Source organism: Triturus cristatus, chromosome 4_1, assembly GCF_964204655.1.
Source record: "Triturus cristatus chromosome 4_1, aTriCri1.1, whole genome shotgun sequence".
Taxonomy (NCBI): domain Eukaryota; kingdom Metazoa; phylum Chordata; class Amphibia; order Caudata; family Salamandridae; genus Triturus; species Triturus cristatus.
In genome coordinates, this window is record NC_140585.1 from 1,104,427,678 (window position 1) to 1,104,450,747 (window position 23,070).

The window sequence follows — 23,070 nt, forward strand, 5'->3', positions numbered from 1 at the left end:
ACATCCCCATTTGGCTGCCAGTTCACAACACCACATTATGGATTTGTGACAGAGCATTGTTTGCAGTTATGGTAAGATTTGTATCCATACGTTTATGTTGTTTAAAGAAGGGTGAGCGTTCTAAGGAAATGCTCTAAACTTAGATTAAACTACTGACAGTGGTTTCAGTATAAAAATGCATACACACGTTTGCAAAGTTAAACAATATTAGGCTATTTTGAGTGCTCCTAGAATGTTCTCTGATTAGATGCAAATACTTTTTTTTTACTTGTTTTCATTTCGGGTTAAGTTCACAGCATATCTAGTACAATCCCTGGGACAAGTGGTGCATAGTGGATGACAAATCAAGTCGAGGGGCAGAAACCCCTGCCATAGAGCGCAACCAAAAAAGTGAAAACACAATTGAAGCTGTACATCCCAGATCAGGTGACAATAATATCCAAGGTTGAACAAATAGCATAACTTTTAAGAACCAGGCAGCACTTGACAGGGCAGTGCATTATATATATATTCCAAAAATTACATCCATCCCATTCCTCCCCCCCACCTTCCCGGATGGAACTACAATGTGTACTGTAACAGGTGTATGGGGCTGTGTGGTAAATATCCGCTCGCAGGGTGGAAATTGCAAATACTTGCAGAAACTTGTAAGCAAGATTTATGATCAGTTGCTTTCGAAATAAAATGTTCACCCAAAAAATGCAACTAGAAAAAAAGTTTTGCTAAATTACTGTGAAATTTTAGGTACCATTTCTTTGAAGTGTCATTTTGTAAAACATGTTTGTTACTGCTAGAATTTTTCCAAAATATTCATAGTGGAAAATCAGTGTAGAACCAGTTTTGACGAGATTTTGGAAAGGATAAAAATAAACAAGCAATGACAAAGCCAGTAGGTGTGACGTTGGTAGTCAGTCTTATGATTTTGTCAATGTTTGTCTTGTTTTGCCGTGGTTTTTCTAAAACTTTATTTTTGTGAGAGCTGCTGGGCCCTTATCATAACAAAAACATCTGCTAAAAGCAAAAATATTCTTTAGCCCTGGCAGTTAAAGTAACTATTTGTGTCCAATATGCTCCCTCCGATAGAGCAGAATGCTGCCACTCACATTCAAGCCAGAGGATAGATAGATAGATAGATATATAGATAGATAGATAGATAGATAGATAGATAGATAGATAGATAGATAGATTTTTAATTAAGAGAAAATGTCTTGGGTAACGCAATTAGAGGCTCAATGCTTAAACAAAGTCACAAAAGTGGACCTTTGGTATTTGCCTCTGCATTAATGCAGATTCCAAAGAATTTACAGACGTAGGCCGGGAAATTGTAGTCCTAGAAAATATTTGTGAATTGCATTTCAGCGCAGCAAATATGCATTTGTAGACTTACTCATGCGAAAATCAGCAGAGCGTTAGGAAGTTCACTTTCCCTCCAAGCCTTTTTTTCCCACACTGGAAGATATTTTACTTCTGCCATTGTCATGAGTTCATTTCCAAACTTTTTCAGTGGGGCAAAGAGTAGAGAAGAGCTGGTGAAAACCTTTAAACATGCACATTTGTAGGTTTGTACAAATTTAAAAGGGTATTCCAACACTAGAACTACCACTTCTCCTTACTTTCAGGCCCAGTGTGTAGTTCGGAGGAAAGGTGGCAAAATCTAGTAAATTGCTAGTATCCAAACCCAGCTTTAATCTGAGCCCCGGCATAATCAGAGAGGCTATTATTAGCATAACGAGTTTGCAGCCATAATTCAGCACCTCACTGAGTGTCACCAAAGGAGTGAATTTTTTATAAGATAAGTAGAATTAAGAAGCATCTTGACCCATGGACAAGTGGATATTTTACTAAGTTCATACCCCTGAATGGGTTCTTAACTTTATTCCCATGTGCACGCTATGTGCACGCTGTTCAATCCTATGCAGATTTGAATACTAAGATTACTAAACATTAATATGGTATTCCTCATTGCAGGTACCCCGTGTATGTGAACTGCAGGCACTGTCAGTGCAACCTCCATAGGCCTCTTTGTTTCTGGACAAATTGGGGCTAAATGCTTGCACCTTCTTCCTGCTAAAGGTAGTATCGCCAGTCCACATGCCCGATGGAACCCCGCTAAGCATAAGGAAATTCTTCGCAGTCTGGATCCTAGCACTTGGGAGATAATGAGCTGTTTATTGGGAGGGAATGGTGGTCCGGAAGCAGACCCTATCTAGTTGAATTGTCATGTGTATTAAACTGTGCAATGGTTTGCCTAAAAAAAAGAAGCCTCTCAAGGGCCTTCCAGCCCATTTGCGCTAAGGCCGCCACTAAGGCTTTGGGAAGAAGTGTTCCGCTATTGTAGCTCTGCTATACAGTGACATGAGTGTCCTTACACACCTTTACAATGCAATACTGTTGTGTCTGCAGGGAGGGCCGTTATATACCACTCTGTTCTGCAGGACTTCCAGATGTACGTCCACTCGTCAGACCCTCCATCTTTTACGTGGCACTGATTTGGTATCTGTTCAGAAGGTGGGGAATCTGAGGTTAGAATTATCCATCAGAAGAACAATTTATTTACTTTCAGTAATGCTCTTTCTGATGGATACATAACTAACCACATATTCTCTCTACCCTTCCTTTTACCCATTCTGTGGAGTGAACTTTTAGGATTGTAAAAAGGTTTTAAGATGTATTTGATAGACTATCACACTACAGTCTGCTACCTTCGATTCGTATCTGAGGGTGCAGAAGAGCTCCATGTAAAAGTGGTATCGGAGTTGAAGGTTGACCTCTTTATAAAGATCTATGTTGTAATTTCATGGTACAGCGTGAGGCCGACACAGTGCCAATGGCAGCACCTATAGGTGTGCAGTAGAAGTTGTTTTGAGAAGTTTCAGATCCAGGGCTCGTTTCTGAGGTAAATTGAAAAATTAGGAATGTCCAGTTAGATAGAGTATCCACGGGAAAGAGCATTATTAAAGATAAGTAAGTTGCCATTTTCATCAGTTTACAGTGTGATGGGATTTGCAGACTGAAGGTGGCTATGCTAGATTCAAGCAGTGGCAAAGGGCAAACAATATATTGTCTCTGTATTATTGCACCATAACTCAAAACTTGCATTTAAACACTTTTTGGATAACATTTATGAATGGTGACATGACTAGTCTAGACATTTGGAAATGAAAATGCAGAAGGAATATCATTTTTTCTATAGTGTCCAATTTGCCTGTATGTAGTTTAGATGAGTTTTTGCATATCCAAGTTCATCTGTGCTTAAATCCAGAATATATTTGTTAACCAATGTATATTTCAGGTGCGGGGGAGGAGGGGATCTTTATATAATCTATAATATAGGGAACTTTCATTACTGTTTAAGATCTTTTATTTGGTTCCTGCTAAATTGCACGATCTAAACTAATTACATTCTCAATCTACTTTAGTCAACTTTTTAAACATCCTGGTCTCACATGAAGCCCACAAAGTCATTGCACAAGCTGTTTTAAAGTACCCTGAAAATGTGCCTATACAAGCAGCGGGCCTCAACTGTTTAGCACTTCTCGGTGAGTATTGCAAAGCCACAAAAATGCAACATGATTCTTCTATAGCAAAAGTCATAAAAGCAATATGATTTGTGCATAGCAAAAAGTCATAAATTGTTCTGATTTGAATATAATGTGTGCTTCATTTTGAAGTAAGGTAGATCGCTTTGTTAAAAATGTTCAAGCACAAATTATAGTTTCAGTTGTCTTCAAAAAACAAAAGTTACTGTAGTTATCAGGACCAATGTGAAGATTTTTCTGCCATAAGCAAAGTGCCACCGTATAACCCTCACTCTCTGGTACATGGGCAGCATATGGTACATGTGTGTGCGTTCTCACATTCACTTTTATTGGTACTGTTTAGACTACAGCCTTATTCTTTCTTGTCAAGGAACCAGGTTTCTAATAATTACTAATTCAGCTCTGCTTTGTATTTGGCCTGAGAGTTCAAAGATTGTTAGCAGAGTAAATGAAACAGAGTATTTTGTGAGCTTATTGTATCAGGTTTGAGAGAGCTGGATGTGCATGTCACTGCATTACTCCAATAATTAAAGCAGAAGATGTCACCAGAATTGTAAAGTGATATACTGGAAGGTGGCTTTATGCTATACTTTACCAATTTAACATTTATCACGAAGTAGAATGTGAGAAGTGTGAAAATAAAGACTTTACAGCATCTTTGGAAGAAAGATTAACATAACAGAGTACAGAGACAAGTTAAATGTAGTACTCTATGGGCATGCCGTGTACCTCCATTTATGGAAAAAGGTGAAACGCTGAGTCTTTCTACAGTGTTTTATACTGCACAACGTTCATGCACTCATTAATGGGCCGACTTGTAATAGGAAATGGTACTGACGTTGCCAGGCACATTTGTTATTTGGAGATGTCACTGAAAAGAAGAGAACTAATTCATTGTATATATCATATCTGATAGAGACATCTAGCTGCAGATTCCTTAACTTTAATATCCCCATGCGTCAGACTGGATCCGGAAAACTTTCTGCAGCAGCACCTCTGCGCGCTGGGGCGGCGCCACACGGCTCCGCCTTGACATCATCCACGGACGTGACGTCAGCGGAGCCATATATGCCCCTCCCGGCGCGCTGACGTCAGTTTTCCTCTTTTCCGCGTCCTAATGCAGGTCCAGGAAAACCAGCGGTTCCTTGACCTGTTTTTCAGTCATTTTTTGCGACGTCTTCAGCATCACTGTACAGTGTGCGATGCCTTCGGGCTTTAAGGCATGTGAGACCTGCAAACGACAAATGTCTGTCATGGATCCGCACGCGATTTGTATGTGGTGCCTGGAAGTGTACAACGACTCCGAAGAGTGCGATGCCTGTTAACAGATGAAACCTAAGTCCCTCCGGGAGCGTTGTATGAAGCTGCTGGCTGCCCGGATGTCCGGTTCTGCGCCTTCACACCGCCGATCTCCCTCTAGGGATCGGGGCCGCTCATGGGGCCATTCCTGCGGACACCGTACGGAGCCGGGTAAGCACAAGCGTAAGTCATGGAGGTCTTCCTCCCGAAAACGTGACGCAGGCGCCCTGCAGTCGTCTCCGTACCCACCTTTTCCTGGTGTCGGAGCGACACGATCCCAAATGGAGGACTACTCAAAGGCTCTCCAGTCTTTCTTTGAGTTACCCCCTATCCCTGGTGCACCTACGGGTCCCACGGAGGAGGAAGACACTCATGTCGGGTCTTCGCCGGCGGCTTTGTCCTCGGCACCGGCTGAGTACCTCAACTCTGACCCTGAAGTCGATACGACGTCGACAAGACAAGGCCCCGGAAGGGCATCCCAGTTGTAAGTCTTGCCCGCCCGTCCAGTCAACGCATGGCCCCGTGTGGCTTCCTGCGCACCGAGTTTGACGCCCTGTCGATCTCCTTCCTCCCCGCCTGTGGAGGTCGAGTTGCCGTCAATCTGCGCCGGATCGCCTCCCCTCTGGAGGTTCTCGACGTCCAGCCGACGTCGTCCTGGCGTCATTCGACATCGATGGCTCCTCTATTGATGGAGGATGTGCTCCCCTTTGGGCTCCCCAAGCCCACGGTTGTTTCACAGTCCCTTGGTGCAGGTGCCTAGTGTTCTTTGGATCAACCCCAGTATGCTCCGCCTTTATTTTTTAGCGGTCATGTTAGCCTTCAACCGTCCCCGACCAACGGTTTGTTGTCACCTCCCCGGCTTGCGAAGAAGGCTAGTGCGGCCTTTGCGAGAGCTATTCGCAGGGCTGCGGATAATCTCCGCTTGTAGCCTCCTGGGGTTTCCCTACCCACTGATCCTTTACAGGATCTCTTACACATGGAGCCTATGGATGTGGCGCCTTTACTGCCCCTTGGCGGGTCCTTGTTGCTGGGACCTGGGCACGGCCCTCCTCTGGTGACCCTGTGGATAGAGCAATTGCTCGCCAGCATCGCCCGGCCCTGGACGATCCGGTTTGTTTGTCCCTTCACCCTAGGGCTCAGGGTCTAGTTGTCCAGGCGGCTTTCGCCTTGCAGCCTTCTTTCGCTCTGCCGTTGCTCCCTCCCAATAGGGAGTCTCGGTGGCTGGAGACATGTGAGCGCAATATTTTTGCCTCCGCCAGTGCGGACATCCGTGTCTTAAACACGTCTTGCGTGTTCACACGTGCTTCCTTTGCCCGTTGGGACTTGGTTGAGCTAGCTCCTTCTTCCTTCTCTCCCAGAAGAGCCCCGAGCTGACTTGAATCGTCTTCTTCTTGATGGCTGCGGATTGGCACAATATTCCATTCGATCGGCCCTGGACACTACCGACTCTGTTAGTAGAGCAATGGCCCAGTCAGTTGCTTTGCGCCATGCTTGGCTGCTCGATAGTCGTTTTCCCGAGAACGTTCGGCACGCTCTGCGGGATCTGCCATTCAGTGGTGTGGACCTTTTTATTGTCACGCCGATTCAGCGGTCTCCTGCCTCACGTCTGGTCTCCTGTGAATTGCAGGCCCTTGAGGCCAGGCTTTCTCGACCTTGTGGCCTGTCTTTGTCACACGATGTGTGATTTTATGTTGCTTTTCCTTGATAGGCAGCGTAGCCTTCTTTGTTTTGGACCCTGGGTTCATGACGTAATGCCCAGATATGCCTTGGTCGGTACGGCTGGTCAGCTGGTTTTACCTTCTTTGAAGTCCTCTGTCGGTGAGCTTGGCTTCAGAGGAGGCCCCCTTGCCGGGGTTAAGATTTACCCTATTTGGGGTATTTAATAGCTGTTGTGTAGAGCCTTCCTACAAGGAAGGCTTGGTACGCTCCTGTGGAGCATTCCTAACAGAAGGTCTTCTGTGGATCACTCTGTCTTCTCTTTCTGCTGTATGCAACCCACAGGTTGGCGTCGCACTATTGCATTTTCAATTAAGGGTGTGGTCTACGGTTGTCCGTTATACTTCGAACCATCGGTATAGGATTATTACTGTGCGGCTTCTGCCTCGCCTGCCTTTTACAGTGGCATTTTTCAGCATCACTGTGCTCCTCTTGTCCATGTTGGCTGCTCTTCTTTTCGCCAGCCACTGTCTCTTGGGGCCCTTGTTCTGTTCCTTTCAGGCACAGTTCTTCCACGGCTGACCCCTGCCATCGTTTAGCACCAGGGCCAAGCCAAGCCGCTGTGTGGCACACTTCTTTAGTGTTTGCACGTACTGGGAGTGCACCCTGGTACGATTCGCTATAATAGGGTGTTTGCGCTCTTTCATCTGCTTCTGCGGTACTGGTTCTACCCTCCCCTCTTTGGGATGGGTAATAGTTTCTCATACTTCAGCCATGTCTGGACTTGTTCTTGAAGGTGGAGTCTTCGCCATGTACGTCTATGCTGTACATTGCCTTGTGCCCTCCATATCTGGGCACTTTCCCAACAGGAGTTTTTCCACTTTCCCTGCTGCTTTCTGCACAGGTGTTTTCCACACTTCTGCTTTGGTTTCCTGCTGTAACACTCTCAAGGGGAGTGTTCTCTTAAGGATACTTGCTTCTTGGGTCCCTGGGCCATTAGGTCGGTTCTGACTGTTTCCACTATCGTGTCTGGCTCCATCTCCTCACCTGTCTAGCGGGGGACCGTGGATCCTCCCGGGCGGGTGGCTGATGTCGCTTACGGGTCCGGACATTGTCCTGTCCAATTCTGCTTCCACAAGACTGTTGGTACTTTTCGCGTACCATAGTCTTGTATTATGTAACACATCATTCGTTATCTTCTTGATCTATATCTGCTCTGTGCTCTTCACACAGCAGAGTCGCACAGGCGACGTTCCTTCCTGCGGTGTCCATGGTTTTCGCCCCGGTCTGCTCATACTACGAGCTCTTGTGTGGGTGTCCAACTTGCTAGATACCCCTTTTTACCAGTGGCCTGCTTGCTAATGCATCCTTCACATCTGGACTGCTCCCGCTATCGTACAGGTTTATTTTTTCCTAGGCTTCGTGTGGTTCTAGCAACCACACGGTATGCTTATGTGTGTTCCTGTCTTTCACATGATTATCATTTTTACGGTAGATCCTGTTTTGGGTGCTTCTGGTTGTTGCCGTCAGCCCTCTCACATGTTTTGTGACTGGGTGACTGTGTACTGGAGTGTCTTGTGTTTCTGGTACTACCAACACTTGCTGGCTGTGGGTCGGCATCCTGCCACTGCTGCCCCACGTATTTTGGCTGGTGCGGGTTCGACAGTGCTTTTTTCCACTGTTGTGCATACTGGACTGGTATGCACTGACCCTGTGATACCAGTTTGTCATCCCTCTGGATTTTACTTACAGTTGACACATCGGATCCTGCGGATCCCTCTGACCCTAGGCTCAGTTCCTCTTCTTGCGAAGCCATGAACTCTCACTTCTGCACCAAACTTTTTAGCTTATGCTTTCTTTCTCTCAACCCACTCTACATACAGGGGTGATCGTGCTGTTCTTTAACAGCTTGTGTGTGCCTTTGCCTCCCATTGTTTCCCAATCTTTTCAGAGCTTTGTAGTCTGGTGTGGCTGCGCTGGCTTGCGTTCCCCACCGTGTTTCATCACCTTGCTGACTGCTAAGTTCTCTTGGGAACTTGGTGGGGTTCGGTCGCAGACTCGCCTCCTCCATGGGTATGGCTTTGGTATCTATTCTAAGTTAAGGAATCTGCGGCTAGATGTCTCTATCAGATGGACGAGTTACTTACCTTCGGTAACGATGTATCTGGTAGAGACACAGTCTAGCCACAGATTCCTTAACATCCTCCCCGTTCTGCGAGGACCTTTTCAGGTTGGGCTTCCTGCATTCGCCTTCCTCTGGGTGGCTTTGTCTTTCTGCGGGGTGACATCTTTCACTTCACTCCTACGCGGCATGCTTCATTCTGTGTTGCTTGCTCTACTCCCCCCATTCTCGTGATTAGGCGGTATGCCCATGTGTCCTTTTGCATCCCTACGCCCTGGGTTGTCCAGTGTGGGATCTACTCATGGTTCCCCACCCCCGCTATCCCCTTCTCAATCTCCTTGGGGTCTCTTACCTCCCCTGCGGTCCATTGGTTTGAAGTCTATTGGCTCTGCATCGGTCTATAGGTCTCTTACTGTGGATACTACGTCCCTTTCTGGTGCCGTCTTGTGGTGGATTCTCTTTGCTCATGTGTTCCGGGCTTGTTGTCCTTCACGGTTATATATTGTGGTTGCAGTCTTTCTGTCGTCTGCCATGATGTTTTTTCACATCTTCTTCTGCCTCCGGGGAGGATTTAGCCTTCGCTTTTGCGGGGTTGCTACTCAGAGCGGTGCTCTTCTCTTTCCCTTCGTTATTTTGCACTATACAGTGCCTAGCACTGTCCTTTATGGTGCTGTTTTTCACCATTCAATTTCTTTTCTCCTTCTTTATGCACACTGTTCCCATACTCTCACAGTTTTTGGTGGAGGCTCCATGTTGTGGCGCACAACAGTTTTTCCAACGAAAACTGATGTCAGCGCGCCGGGAGGGCATATATGGCTCCGCTGGCGTCACGTCCGTGGACGACGTCAGGGCGGAGCCGTGTGGCGCCGGCGTGCAGAGGTGCTGCTGCGGGAAGTTTTCCGTATCCAGTCTGACCCCTGGGGATATTCTAGGTTAAGGAATCTCCAGCTAGACTGTGTCTCTACCAGATACATCATTACTGAAGGTAAGTAACTCGTCCGTTTAGTCCAAGCCTAGCAGTCTGAAAGTCTAGACATCCACCACCAGATGTGGCCAAATGGTACTGTGGTAGTTTCCCACACATACAGCATTTTACTAAAACTTTGAAGGCATGTGGTGCTATCTACTTCCATTTATATCGAGAAAAGGTGAAAGACAAGATATTAGGGTTTTCATACCTGGCTTGACAGCACAGATGTCTGTAAGACCTATTGTTAAAGGTATTTAAAATGTACATAGAGTGGGATTTGGCTCCAACCAGTTATGCATTTCTCTCACTGCTTGCTGGTGGCTGTTTGATGTATCATTCTTCCTCCGACAGAGTGATTGCATTGCAATAGATGGGAGACTATTTTAAATCTCTAAAGTACAATGAATCTGTATCTCATCCATGCATTGCATACTTAAATAAACAAAAAAATTATAGTCAGTAATCATGTGTTACATATCCATCTGCACCTATATACTTGCACATATGCATACGGGTGCATAGTTGCTTTAAACAAAATAAGCACTGGCAAAGCCACCATATCTGGATTTAATGTGGCAATGCATAGAGACACTGACATTCAGATGTGCAGTTGGCATACAGTAGAACATTAAAGCCTATTGGCTTTGCCAATGCCTGTTTTACATAGTTTTCAGGACCCAGGCGGCACCTGCTCACCACTGTTCACTACACTGGGAGACATAAGATAGGGCTTGAAAGTTATGGCTTTGTGGGCTGTTAGTGGATCTTTAAGCCTGATGCCTGTTGTGCCTTGTGGTTGGCAGGTTGGTGAGTTGCCTCCTGGCCCTCAGGCAACCTGGTCTTCTGGTTTGTCACTCAGAAGGATGGTTGGGGGGCTGTTTGGGAGAGAAATGCCCTTTTTACTTTCAGCGTGCTTCTCCCCAGCTGACGGGCCTATGCAGACCTCAATGTATTTGGACCGTCATGCTTTTTGCTTGTTGCTAAGGGGCTTCTTAGGGAGCTGAACTTCCACTACATGCCCAATGCCTGGTTTCCATGTTACCACCTTACTTTTAGAACTTCTTCTGGTGCTTCCTCAGACTCCCTACTTGTTTACAATATGGCTTAATCTCCTATTTGCTCTGTTCCTGAAACAGAAAATGACACAATATTGAGGAAAGGAAAAGATATATTTTTCCACTTATGCGCAGCCTCAAATTCAGACAATGCTAACCAGCTCTTTATTTTTTACAGTCCATTCACATGTTATTGTTTGGCTTCGTTTTTATGATGTGCCATAAAAACAAGTAAGCAATTTTCGTAACTCAAAATATCTTGACATAATTACACGATTTCTTCCATATGAATTTTATATTGAATTTGTATGTTGCACCTACGTATGTAAATTTAATAGGAATTTTTAAGAAATTGTGTATAAGTCTGTATTTAAAAGTTTTTTTTGTGTTCTAATATCTTTATTAGTTTTGAGAGACGAAATATAAACAATTAAAATACCATAATAAGCAATACAACCAAAAAGAGAGTTACACAATAAATAAATAGATAAATAAGCATTTATCAGTATAGATATAATGTGATATATATCACTGACATATCAATTAATATGGTGGAAAAAGCAATAAAGAATCAATACGAGAGAATCAGTTGTATCACTTGTATAAATCAATCAGCAAGATAAAGAGAGAAAGGAAGAAAAAAGAGAGAAGAAAGTATAGAGGAAGAGAAAGAGAAGAAAAAATAAAGCAAACGAGAGAGAGAGAGAGAGAGAGAGAGAGAGAGAGAGAGAGAGAGAGAGAGAGAGAGAGAGATCGAGACCCCTGCTACAATAGGGAGGGTAAGTTAAGGAGAAGACACAAAGGGAAATTGCGCCACCAGGCCTTGTAAGGCTAAGTTCATATATCTATCAAGAGATTTCCAGACCCCACTAGAAACAAAGGGTGTATAGTGTTTCTCCTCCACAGAAGTATGAGCCCCTCGGAGAAAAGATACCCAAGCCCACCATGTATGATAGGATATGGACCCAAAGGATTTCCATTCTGTTAATATAACCTTGACCACAATTGACAGCAACAAGTCTAGCAATTGCATATCAAGAGGATACAAAGGCAATGGCGATGTTGTAGCCCATGGGCCCAACAAAACTAGAGGTAACGAGAGCTCAAATTGAATATTGAAAATTAGTAGGAGATGTTTGTGAACCAGCTCCCAAAAGGATTGGAGTAAAGAGCATTCAAGGAACATATGTTGATATGTACCAGCAGCTAAATTACAACTCCAACAGAGATCATTATCCTTGAGTTTGAGGGTATACAAACGAGCCGGGGTCCAATGTAAAAGATTGAGAGAGAAAAATTTAGACTGAATAAGAGAAGAAGCAATTTTATTTTGTAGGGAAAAATTCCCAATAAGTTGCCAGATTTCTGGTGAAATATGTTTAAAAAGGTCATGTTCAAAATGATGGAGCCATTTCTGTTGTGTAACCGTAGCCTGCAAAGGCGGCGTGGTGGATAAAAATTTATATATTTGAGAGGCAACATGACCTGCTTTATACCACATAGACAGAAGGAAACAGTATGTGAATCCGGGTAAAAGTTGACCTTAGCTAAGGCAACCTTTATTTTAAAAAATGTATAGAAATCCAAATTACTGAGAGTATACTGCCGAGCTAGGGAAGAGAAAGGCAAGGGATCATGATTTGAATCATCATGGTGCTTAACCAATGTGATACCTTTGCTAGCCCAGTATGCCAATGTTGCCGAGTCAATATCAAGTTTAATTTTAGAATTGTGCCACAAAGAAGACCACCGAGACTTATGGGTTGGCTTAGAAACTTTTTTAAATATAGCCTTCAAGGCAGCGATGGTATCTAAGATAATACGTCGAGAAAAAGGTACAGTCAATGTGGACGCAGTTAAAAAAGAATAGGTAGATAGAAGAGAAGTCAATTCCCGCTCAATGAACAACCACGGCAGAATATGTCGAGAGTCTGTAGAGAACCAAATGGCACCTTGAGAGGCTAAGAATGCCACTTGGTACAAATTCCAATCTGGGAGATTACATCCTCCCATATCATAAGGTTTCCTCAGATGTTTATAGGCTATTCTAGCTCTCTTGTCACTCCATAGAAATTTTGAAGTAAGGGCGTCTGTATTTAAAAGTTTTAAGGATTAATATAATGTATATTTTCTGTCTAATACTTTTTATGCCGTTCTTCTGTACTGACTAAATAAAGTGATTGATTGATTGATTGATTGACACAGTATGTCAGCATTATATGTCAAAATGTCTTTGACAATCTAGCATGGTTTCCTCTGTTAATACTTTGCCTGCTAGTTTTTGAATCTTTATGTATGGAACATTCACTTCCTGTATGCTTTTTCCTGCTTCTCCTCTCTTTTTACTTCTTTTTCTCGCTAGACAAGGAACTGTGACCATCATTATGATGCATCCTAAATGCTCCAGTTACTTTTTAGCAGTTTATCCACTCCTTTTTAGTGTTTCTAATTTATTTTCCTGCCTGTCAAGTCTGGATTCTGTTTTATTTATCTTCTGCTTTTTGCATGACCCAGCCTTCTGAAACTCTTTTTAGGGTTTCCTGAGTGACTGGCTCCAGAATTGTTTGATTAGATATTTTCCATGAATTTTTGCCTTTTGGAGTTTTCTATGTCCAAAGCTTTTTGCTTTTTCCTCCATAAATATGACCCATCACATATGACGAAGGTTGTGCTTACATGATATTATTAGCAGTAGGCAACACAGTAACTACAGTAAGGAGTCAACTGTATGTCATCATATGGCAATCACATTTAGAGAAGAAGGTGCAACAGCCGAACCCACTGTTTGACAAATCCATGTTTTCTGGACAGATGTTGACAAGTGGAAGGAAGCATATTCAAAGTCAAAACACTTCCATTAAGATTGTGCCTCCAGTACTTCATCTACAAATCTCTTCTGACCAAAAGTATGTCAGTATAAGTGGCTAACGTTGCTGATCGAAGCCTGGTAACATTGTTATGTTATTTTATGTTATTGAAGCTTGTAACGCACTCGGCTACTCCAAAGAGTGTCCCGGTGCGAGCCTTGAAAGGGTAAAGAAGGGCCAATTTAGATGAAAAGAAACATTTTCAGTCTGTTTTTGAAGAGAATGGGGTGCTGGGTACTGCAAAGGGCGAATGGAAGTGAATTCCAGGCCGAAGCGGGCCTGAAAGCAAGAGAGCTGCCACCCATTCTCTTGAGACAAAAGTGAGGTATGTGGATTAGGAGCTGAGAGGCTGAGCGCAGCTGTCTAGGGGGGAACGTAGAACCTGAAGCGTCTACCAACCGAAACACATTGGTTTCCAAATAAAATAAGCGCCGAGATTTTCTGAGTGACTGCATTGTTCTTTTATTTGAGGATGGAGAAATACTCTAATTTCCTCTCTGGAGTAATGCCGAACACTGAGCTACACCCCGACAACGGTAAGGCTGCCTGCAACAGAACATGTTTCGTGATATTTATACATGTATATTCATTTTCTATGTGATGTTGTCCCAATGCATTCTTCCTATCATTTTTCAATCTACTTTGAACTTTTCTATAGGAAATCTGCCTTTTCTGTTTATTACCCCAAATTATTTGCCTTTTACTGGACCCTGTGCACTTAACCCCTGCTTACCAGTAGTAAAGCAGTAGTAAGCCTCCGGGCTCAGAAGAAACATTGCTAAATTTTAGATAGTCCGTGGTGAAAAAACTACAATACTGAAGACAAAGTCACCTGTGTTAGAACAGCTGGAAAAGTATATTTTGTAGAGGAGGCAGGTGATAACTACAGGGAAATCTTCTGAGTTGTTAAAAACTTCAGGTCCCCAGAAGCCTGTACCAGAGTGCATCCACCTACAGTTGAATGGTGTGACCAGCTGTCCCCTTATTTCCACAATAAGATCACAACCATTCAAGCCAGCCTCACGTCGGACTCTCAGATGGAGGAGAATCTGATGCAGACAGTATGTTCCAGCATGGCTCCTACCACTATGGCTGCACTCTCAAATTTCCAGACTATCACCTTGTAGGGCTCACTGGTAGCCATAGGAGGCCTCAAATCAGTATTTCCAGCTGATCCTTACCCTCCAAACCTGTTAGCTATGGGGGCAACCACCACTGGTTAACAGGGTGCTCAGTGCGCCATTGTCCTCAGCAACAGCCCCTGTATCAAGGAAGTAAGCAAAACGTCTGCCCCCGTTAGAAAGGACCTCAGCGGACCCTACTGAGCAGTCAAACTTTAGGCCAATCTCTCTACTGTCAACACTGTCTAAGGTACTGGAAAAATTGATAAATCAACACCTCTCTCAGCATCACAAACCTAATGAATTGATACATCCTAGCCAGTACGGCATTAGGCCAAACTTGAGTACTGAGAACTGATTGAAGTTACTGAACATATCAGAGGTACCATGTTCATGGGGGGGGGAAGGCCTTTCTGATTATGTTAGATCTGTCAGTGGCCTTTGATAAGGTCCCTCACTCTTGGCTCCTAGCCTGCCTCCAATCTTAAGGGATAGGTGGATTGGCCCTGGACTGGCTAGCCTCCTTTTTGAAGCATAGAGGGCAGGAAGTATGGGTCCCCCTTGATTCCTCAAGAGCATACAAACTGACAGGGGGAGTGCTGTAGGACTCTACTCTGAGCATCACATTGTTTAACACATACCTCAGCTCTTTAGACAGTTGGCAGAGGCCTGGGGGCTAAGGTGATCACGTACGCAGATGACACCCAGCTGCTGTTCACATTTTGGAAGGGTGAGGAGATTACGGGAGAGTCTATTAAACCTGCCTTTACTTCTGTTTTTCACTGGATGTCAACTCATCAACTAAAATGTACTGCAGACAAGATCGAAATGCTACTCTTTGATTCCAATGCCCCTGACATATGTCAGACTCTGTGGCCCAAAGACACCCTATTACCAGGTCCTCTGGGGGGAAAGGTTAAGAACTTGGCCATGAAATTTGACAACTCTCTCCCTCTTCAACCACAGATTATGTCTGTGATTAGGATATGTTTTGGACTTCTACGGACATTAGAATGGATTTGGCATTTTCCTTCTTTTTCTGCAAGGAAAGTTGGTGATCGAGGCACTTATGACATCTAGGCTGGATTATGGAAATGCCCTATATGTTGGTCTCCTGGACTATCTGCTTAACAAGCTTCAAGTGGTCTAAAATACGGCAGCCCAAATTCTCAGTCTGCCCCGAAGAATGCATGTCTCCCTGCACTTGAGAACCCTTCATTGGCTTCTGAGAAAGAGAAATAATTCTCTTCAAAACATTAGTCCTGGCCCACTGAGCAGTGCACCATTCCGGTGTAGGTTATCTTAGTGCCAGAATCAGTTTATATGCCCCCTCTAGAAATGTGCAGTCAGCCTACAGCTTTCATGCTAGGATTCCTAAGATTCATTGCATGAGAATGGGTGGACGAGTCTTATCCTACCTCGGACCACTAGCATGGAACAAACTCTCTTTTGAGCTATGCTCAGTAGCTGTTACCGCTCTGTTCAAGAAATGGTTGAAGACCTGGCTATTCCAACAAGATTAGATGATCTGATTGCACCTTGTGGATGACTGACAGGCTCAGCGCCGGGGCACTCCATAGAGTAGCCGTGCGCTTTATAAATCACAGTTTACTCTTTCATAATGTGCCTGTGCGCCGCCTTTAAACCTGGTCATATTGACATATTCTAAATTGGTATGGTTAATTTACCTGTAAGTCCCTAGTATATGGCAGAAGATGTACCCAGGGCTTTGAAATCAAATAATAGTAGTAAATTGCATCACCTATTGTGCCGTCAACTACACTGCAGTGTAAACATGGCTTTAGGTTCACTATTGTAGCTTGACTATAGCAGTGTAGAAACTGCAATTTCACCTGTCAAAATAAATCTATTTGACATTCAAACCCCCCTTTTAAATATTATTAAGCTCACAAAGCAGCAAGCATGGTATTTAAAAGCAAATTTAATGTGAACATAGCCTTACATTGACTCGCACACAAAAGCTATGTTTGACTGTGACAGGCTTCGCTGTCCCATGTACAAAAGTACAGATTATAATCCTAATACTGTATCTCGGGAATGAAACCAGCGAGAAAAATAATCACACAACTATTTTTAATAGTTATTTACCATCCAATGTAATGGTGTAGTCAGAATTCGAATAAATGTTAAGGGAAAAAAACTTTTAGAAGGTTAACTTTTCCCTGCTTGAAGTACTGAAGGCTAATTTGAATTTGCTCTCCAACTTCTCCCAGCCTGTGATAAGTATATGAATAGGTGTGAAAAAGGATTGAAATGCTTTTCAGAAGCCAATAGGCTGACCTAAATGGGCAGAAATGACTCCTCTGAACCCAACACAGTATGCAGGGTAGGAGCTGTGGACATCCTTTTTGACACTGCAGTGTCGAATTCTGCTTGAGTATAAAATCCAGCGTGACAGGTCTGCTGGCTTTACATATAACACTGGGGATATCTTGAAAGGAAGGTAACACGATGCCAAGACAGTTCTTGTGTATCAACTACCTGGTTGCCAAAAAACCTGCTTTTGTCCTACCATACATCTGAATCTGGATTTATTGTGAGTACAAGGGCTGCTTCAAACTGGATTTTTGTATTGGATATAGGAGGACACTAGGATTACCATAGTACTTTCCCCACAGACACCCCCAGTCCTCAGAGCCCGAGTTTAATGTGGTTGATGACTTTTTTCATCTTTACAAGCCCAAAGTGGGTAGGGTTGACCCAGAGAACTTTTATCCCATTGGTTAGGCTTGTCCAGGAGTCATTTCAACCCACTAGCTCGTGCCAGGCATAAATGTGGCATCTCCAGGCTCCCACTTTAGAACACTGCAGGGCCTGAGGAAGAACAGAAGAGGACTGAGTCTGCTTTCTGAGACCCGAGAGGAGCCCTGAACAAGTGGACCTCCTCCCTTTTGTACCCAAGACATAGAAGTGGTATTCAAGGGTTATAAGGCTGACCTGCCTTTAAAGCTACAGGGATACAACAAATTACAAGAGCTCTTTTCTGCAACTGCCAGCTGACAAGTGGCAACTGGACCTGGACTGGACCCTGCAGATGGTCTCTGCCTGACACTCTATGAGTCACTTAAGTGCCTTCCCTGAGATCCTGGGAGACTTAAAGGACTGAGGGCCTGATTTAAATGTTGGCTGAGACAGGTCTCCCTCCCAGCTAACAATATGGTCAGCCCGCCCAATTTTGATTCGAGCGAACCATAATTTGATGACGGCGGAGACACACTGCCTCTGCCGTGGCCAAACTCCTCCAACGGCCCTAAGGAGTATGGGCCATTGGAGTTTTGGCTGTATGTCCGCCCACCTAATATCGATGGGTGTACATGCAGCCGTTTTGTATGACCGTCATGCCAGTAAAAATAACGGCGGTAAGGGGCATTAAAAAGTGCTCAGTGCCCCCCTTGCCACAAGAGGACACTCCTGCGGCAAGGGGGTCATTGTTTTTTTTAATCTAAAAAAAAATTCTGCTTTGGGATTTTCTCTTTGAAATAAAAAAAAGTTTGCCATCAGTCAAACTTACAATGCATTGACAGAAAGCGCTATGACAGTAGTTCCTGCAAATGTTAGAAATGTCTCAGAGGCCAGCGAGCGTTACTAAATTTGGCAGGCGGGGACTCCGTCAGGACAGCAGAGTAATTTACCCATCACCCTGCTAGAATTAACCCCGTCTGACCAAAATATAAATAGGCCGTAAGTAAGAAGGTAAAATCTTTGGGCCTGATTTAGATCTCGGCGGACAGGTTACTCCGTCACAAAGGTGACGGATATCCTGTGAGCGGAAATATAAATCCCATTATATCCTATGGGATTTCAATTTTAGCAGATGGGATATCCGTCACTGTTGTGATTGAGTAACCCATCCGCCAAGATCTAAATCAGACCCTTTGACCAGACCGAACCTGGTTTGTGTATCTGACCTGCACTCCATCCTGGTCAGCGTCAAATTGCACCTAGGCCGCCGTATACAGTGACCATTGACTATCATTGGCACTTTGTACTTCTTGGCACTATTTCTACTTAAACTTTAAAAATGTATATCTCTGGCTCCCTTTTTAGATTTTTGTCATTTTGGTGTAATTTTCCTTATTAAATTTTACTTATAGTTTTCTAATCTGGGTTGGGAGTTTTATTGTTTTGCATTTTAACTTTATTACTGTTTTGATCATCCATACATAGATTGTACGCTGTTCTAAGTTAAGCCTGTCTGTTCTGTGCCTATCTACCAGGGGGTTGAGCTCAGGTTTATTAGTAACTTTTCACCCTAAAAAGGGTTGTGATTATTTCTTGAGCTGGGTAGTAACACCCCCCCCCAAAAAATCCAATTTCTTACGTCTTCCTTGTCTTCCCCCCTCCCCTCAAACGTAGTGGGCTCCATGGCAGACATTTTGGATTCCTTTCCTCCTTTATACCACGAATAGCTTGACAATGATTTGCCAGGCCCTTCTCACCATCCATCAGATGCAACTACAGGTTTTGCCTCTTTGTTATCCTTGTTATGTAGCCTAAACTCCTTTTTGGTATCGAAAACTGTACACTAGTAAGACATCCAAACCCACTGCCTCAAGTCTTGGTGAAACTCTTAACATCCCTTCTGGTGCAGCTCCTGCCACCCCAGTACAGCTTAAGCAATTCTTTGTCACATTCTCAGTTCTGCCCACTCCAGATGGGCCATCAGCGAGAGATAGTTACCCCTTGATCGATCTCCCGGAGGTCTGCCCAGCGCAGTTAACTTGACATTGAACCACAAAGACCATATCCATTAAGACGCTTCAACACTGAATAGCCTAGGCTTTGGAAGCAATGCACATTGTAATCTGTATCTCCCCACCAGAGAATGAGAGCCAATGGACTGTAAGCTTTCAAGCATGCTCAGGAGAATTGAAGCAAGCCTTTCTCTAAGCCTACTATCTCAAAGTCTCTGGGAAAAGAGCTTCGGATCTCCAACAAAAGTTCTGTCGCTGTGCACACAAATCCTCTACTTAGTCTATCTTGGTGATGGCAGCCTCTTTAAGAGTAAGTTGACATTCATCCGCATGGACAAGGAGACCGATGTCTGAAGACAAATGCAAGAAAATGTGCCAGTCTGATGGTCTCTGCCCAAGACTGTTAAATGCCAATGTCATCGGAACCAGCCATGAGCTCATCTCTTTAAATCATGCCCTTCCCTACTCCCCGACTATGCCCAGGAACAGCAGATCCTATAGCTTAACTGTAGCAAAGAAACTGCTGATATCTTGGGTTCTCATCACCATTGGTGCAAGAACCTTTCGCCTATCCTGGTCGGGTCAGTCATAGCTCACTTCCTCAAATGTAAAGCGAGACACTGAGAGGAAAGTCATCAACTTCACTTCAGTGGAAAAAACTGCTCAGTCCCTCAATGGGTGATGTCCTCCATCCCTACAAGATGGATAAGAACAAGACCAAAATACTGATAAGCCTCTAAGCAGTACTTCTGAAACTTCCTGTTATTTTCCCCCCAGCATAGCCTTTCATCTTTCAAGACCAGGGGATGCTTTCATTCCAGTGCCCTGGCTGGGCCTTCTTTTCCTCTGGAAGAGGAGTTAAATAAAGGGTCATTTCAGTAAGGAAAAGAGGTAGTCTTGAGCCTCATTCATGACAAACAAGTCCCAATAACTTTTCTGGCAAACAGCTTCCCACCTTCCTATTTATTTTCCCATATGCACAGAGATTGGGGCATTCTGCTTATGATACGTTTACTTGTGCAATATCTGTGTGCAAAACTCCCTGTTTACAGAGCAAAAGAGACAGCTTCTTTTCCTCCCACTAGGTATCGGAGGATCTGGTGTGTTAAAAGGAGTTTATAGATTAGGAGTGCATTTGGCTCATTCAGCTGTGATGATCGTGACTCCGCCATGCCAGTGGACACATCTTCCTTACTGAAATCACCACCAGGTAGATAGGAGTCTCTCAATAGGACCAGCGGTCTGGTACTAGGAGAGCAGAGTTGAAGGCCTCTGCAGTTTAGCAGGCTGGCAGACCTTCTGATCTGGTCTGCTGAACTCCCCCAAAACTCATGAAAATAATAGAGGGCTTTTACACCAGTATATCAGACTGCATCTACATCAAGAGTCTGTCTGCTTGTTGACATTGCCACCTTTCCCAATGTCTTGTCTACAAATTCAACATTTCAATGACTGCTCCTCAGGTGAGCCTCTCAGTCTGTGGCAGAATATTCAAAGAGGCCATGTTAAGGATTGGACAGCTCCTTGGATAAAAGGAAGAACCATTTCCTTGCAATGCCGTCATAGTCCAGTCCTTTCTCTGACTCAGGCTCTATACAGAGGACATCGGCTCACTTCACAGACATGATCCGCCTGTAGGACTCCTCAAAGATGTTGTTACTGTGGAGTTTCATTTCACACCTGATGGGTATATCAGCAGGTTTCTTTAATTTCTTCCTTAAGTAGTCATATGTCTGTTTTAAATCCCTGGAGTAGGGTACAGCGGACCAGTTATTGCAGGATTCTGCAATCTTGGGTTCTCCCTTTGAGAATCTTTTCTATTGTGGTCAATATAGAAGGTTCTACCATCCAAATGTATTCTTTCCTCCCAACCAGAAGAAGTGGCCCCAAATCATTGGGGTTTAGCAGTGCTTTTGTTCTTAAGTGCCCTAGAAATTTCAATCTTGGATCCTCCCATGATGTGGTCTCCATATTATGATCTATGAAGAAGGACTTGAAAGACCTGGCTTTTCGGCTGACCCGGAGCTGCACCCCCTCCCCCATGGTCTTGAGACCCCCACGAGTGAGTAGCGCGCTTTATAAGACCCTGATTGATTGATTGATTGATTGACGTATTGTTTGGAACTATTTGCATCTCCCATCCAGGTGGTAAAATGCGCTGGGAAACTTTGTATTGTGGCTCTGAAGAATTTTAAGGCGATGGCGGTGGGGTCGGTGGTTTGGATGAGGTATCCTTGAGAGGAATTCTTTTGCACCCTCCAGTGGAGCAGATAAGGTTACCATTGGTAAACTGAGACTATGGGTTCACCTTCTCTGAGGCTTTCTTAGATGATTGTTACTGTTTGACGTTGAATCAGCTGCACCATCTTCAGCATGCTGCGTCCATGTCATCGCTTGATTGTTATGATTGACATAATAAGTACGTCCCTTAGCATCATTTCACTCCTCCCAGCCTGATGGTAAGCCTGGTGTGGTGTGCACATAGTCCACTGATGGCAAAGCTAAATGAGATTGGTCTGGAACTCCATTGATTACACTGCAAGGTCATAATCGAGAAGAAGGTTCTCTGCAAGGACAGAAGAGATGGGACACTTATCCTATCTGTAACACTGCAGGACCTCAACCTGGAGGAAGGTTCCTTCTTCATCAGTGGAGGGAACTGTTGTACCCCATTGAATCTGATGTGATCTGTAGTCTCCTGTTGAATTCTTCGGACAACTCCAAAGCATTGGACTGAGGAACTGGAAAAGAAGGCAGTAGAAGAGCATACATTGTGGTATATCCACTGATGTTCTCTTCCTCTGAAATAGTCTCCCATGGTTCAGGCATATCTCCACTGTCAATGTGTTCGGGTTCCAGATCTTTACTGATGTGTCTCCTGGAGCAGAATACTCGGCGAGGCTCTTGTTGTATGTGCCTGCTGTTATAGTCAGATTTGGAAGCAAAGTCAACTAGGCTCGGTTGATGCAACTGTGTGGTCCTGTTGTGGTTCATATAGTAGATGTGGCTGAGATTGTTCACTTCCTCCTCTCATCCCAGGGCCATTGGTGGCGGTGGAAGTTCATGCTGATGCTGCGACACAGATTTACTTGATTCGACTGCTTCACACATCTCAGATCCTTTTAATTGATCACCAATATCTTCCTCTTGGCCACCATCCTTTGACATATAGGCAGTCTTTAATCTCAAGAAACCCTTTACACATGACTTGTGGCTCCCTGGTCTTAGTAAGAAATACTTGAATGTGTAAGATCGCTCCTTGTTTGGATCTCCTATCAGTAAATGATTCCGAGGCAAGGCACGCCCAGTCCCTGCTGCATCTTGCCTGCTCATTCCCAGCAGGTAGGCAGACTCCCGTGCCTGCACTGCCTTGGCCATCTATCTCATCACACAGAGAGCAGCATATGTATGACCTTTTAAAATTGGGTGTGAAAAAGACCAATTCCTTCACTGGGTTAAACCAAAATCAACTATTTCATTCAGCTCTCCACTCAGATCTTTCTTGTCTCAGAAGCTAACAGGGATGGGACATCAAGTAGACTGTGATGGTGTCTGCAGTACAGAGAAGACACTCATCCACCATTCTTCATGAGAACTGCCTGCTAAACAGAGCAAGAGATTTAACTGCATGGGGTGAAAGATTAGCAGAATATCGACCCTGTCATGAAAGCTTCCAATGCCGGTGCCCTGCTGAGTTGCTAGGACAAACCTGTCAGGGAGGCTATG

General features: G+C 44.2%; 1 protein-coding gene and 1 pseudogene across 1 annotated transcript in view; one reads left to right on the forward strand and one right to left on the reverse strand.

Annotated features, from left to right (window-relative positions):
• LRRK2 (leucine rich repeat kinase 2) overlaps nucleotides 1-23,070 on the forward strand; it is a 1,602,077-nt gene that overhangs the window by 247,324 nt on the left and 1,331,683 nt on the right. Inside the window, exon 8 of the mRNA XM_085654107.1 lies at nucleotides 3,420-3,539. Within this exon, the coding sequence (XP_085510233.1) occupies nucleotides 3,420-3,539 (120 nt within the window). The remainder of the gene's footprint in view (nucleotides 1-3,419; nucleotides 3,540-23,070) is intronic.
• On the reverse strand, nucleotides 20,817-22,722 carry LOC146856084 (E3 ubiquitin-protein ligase NEDD4-like; annotated as a pseudogene).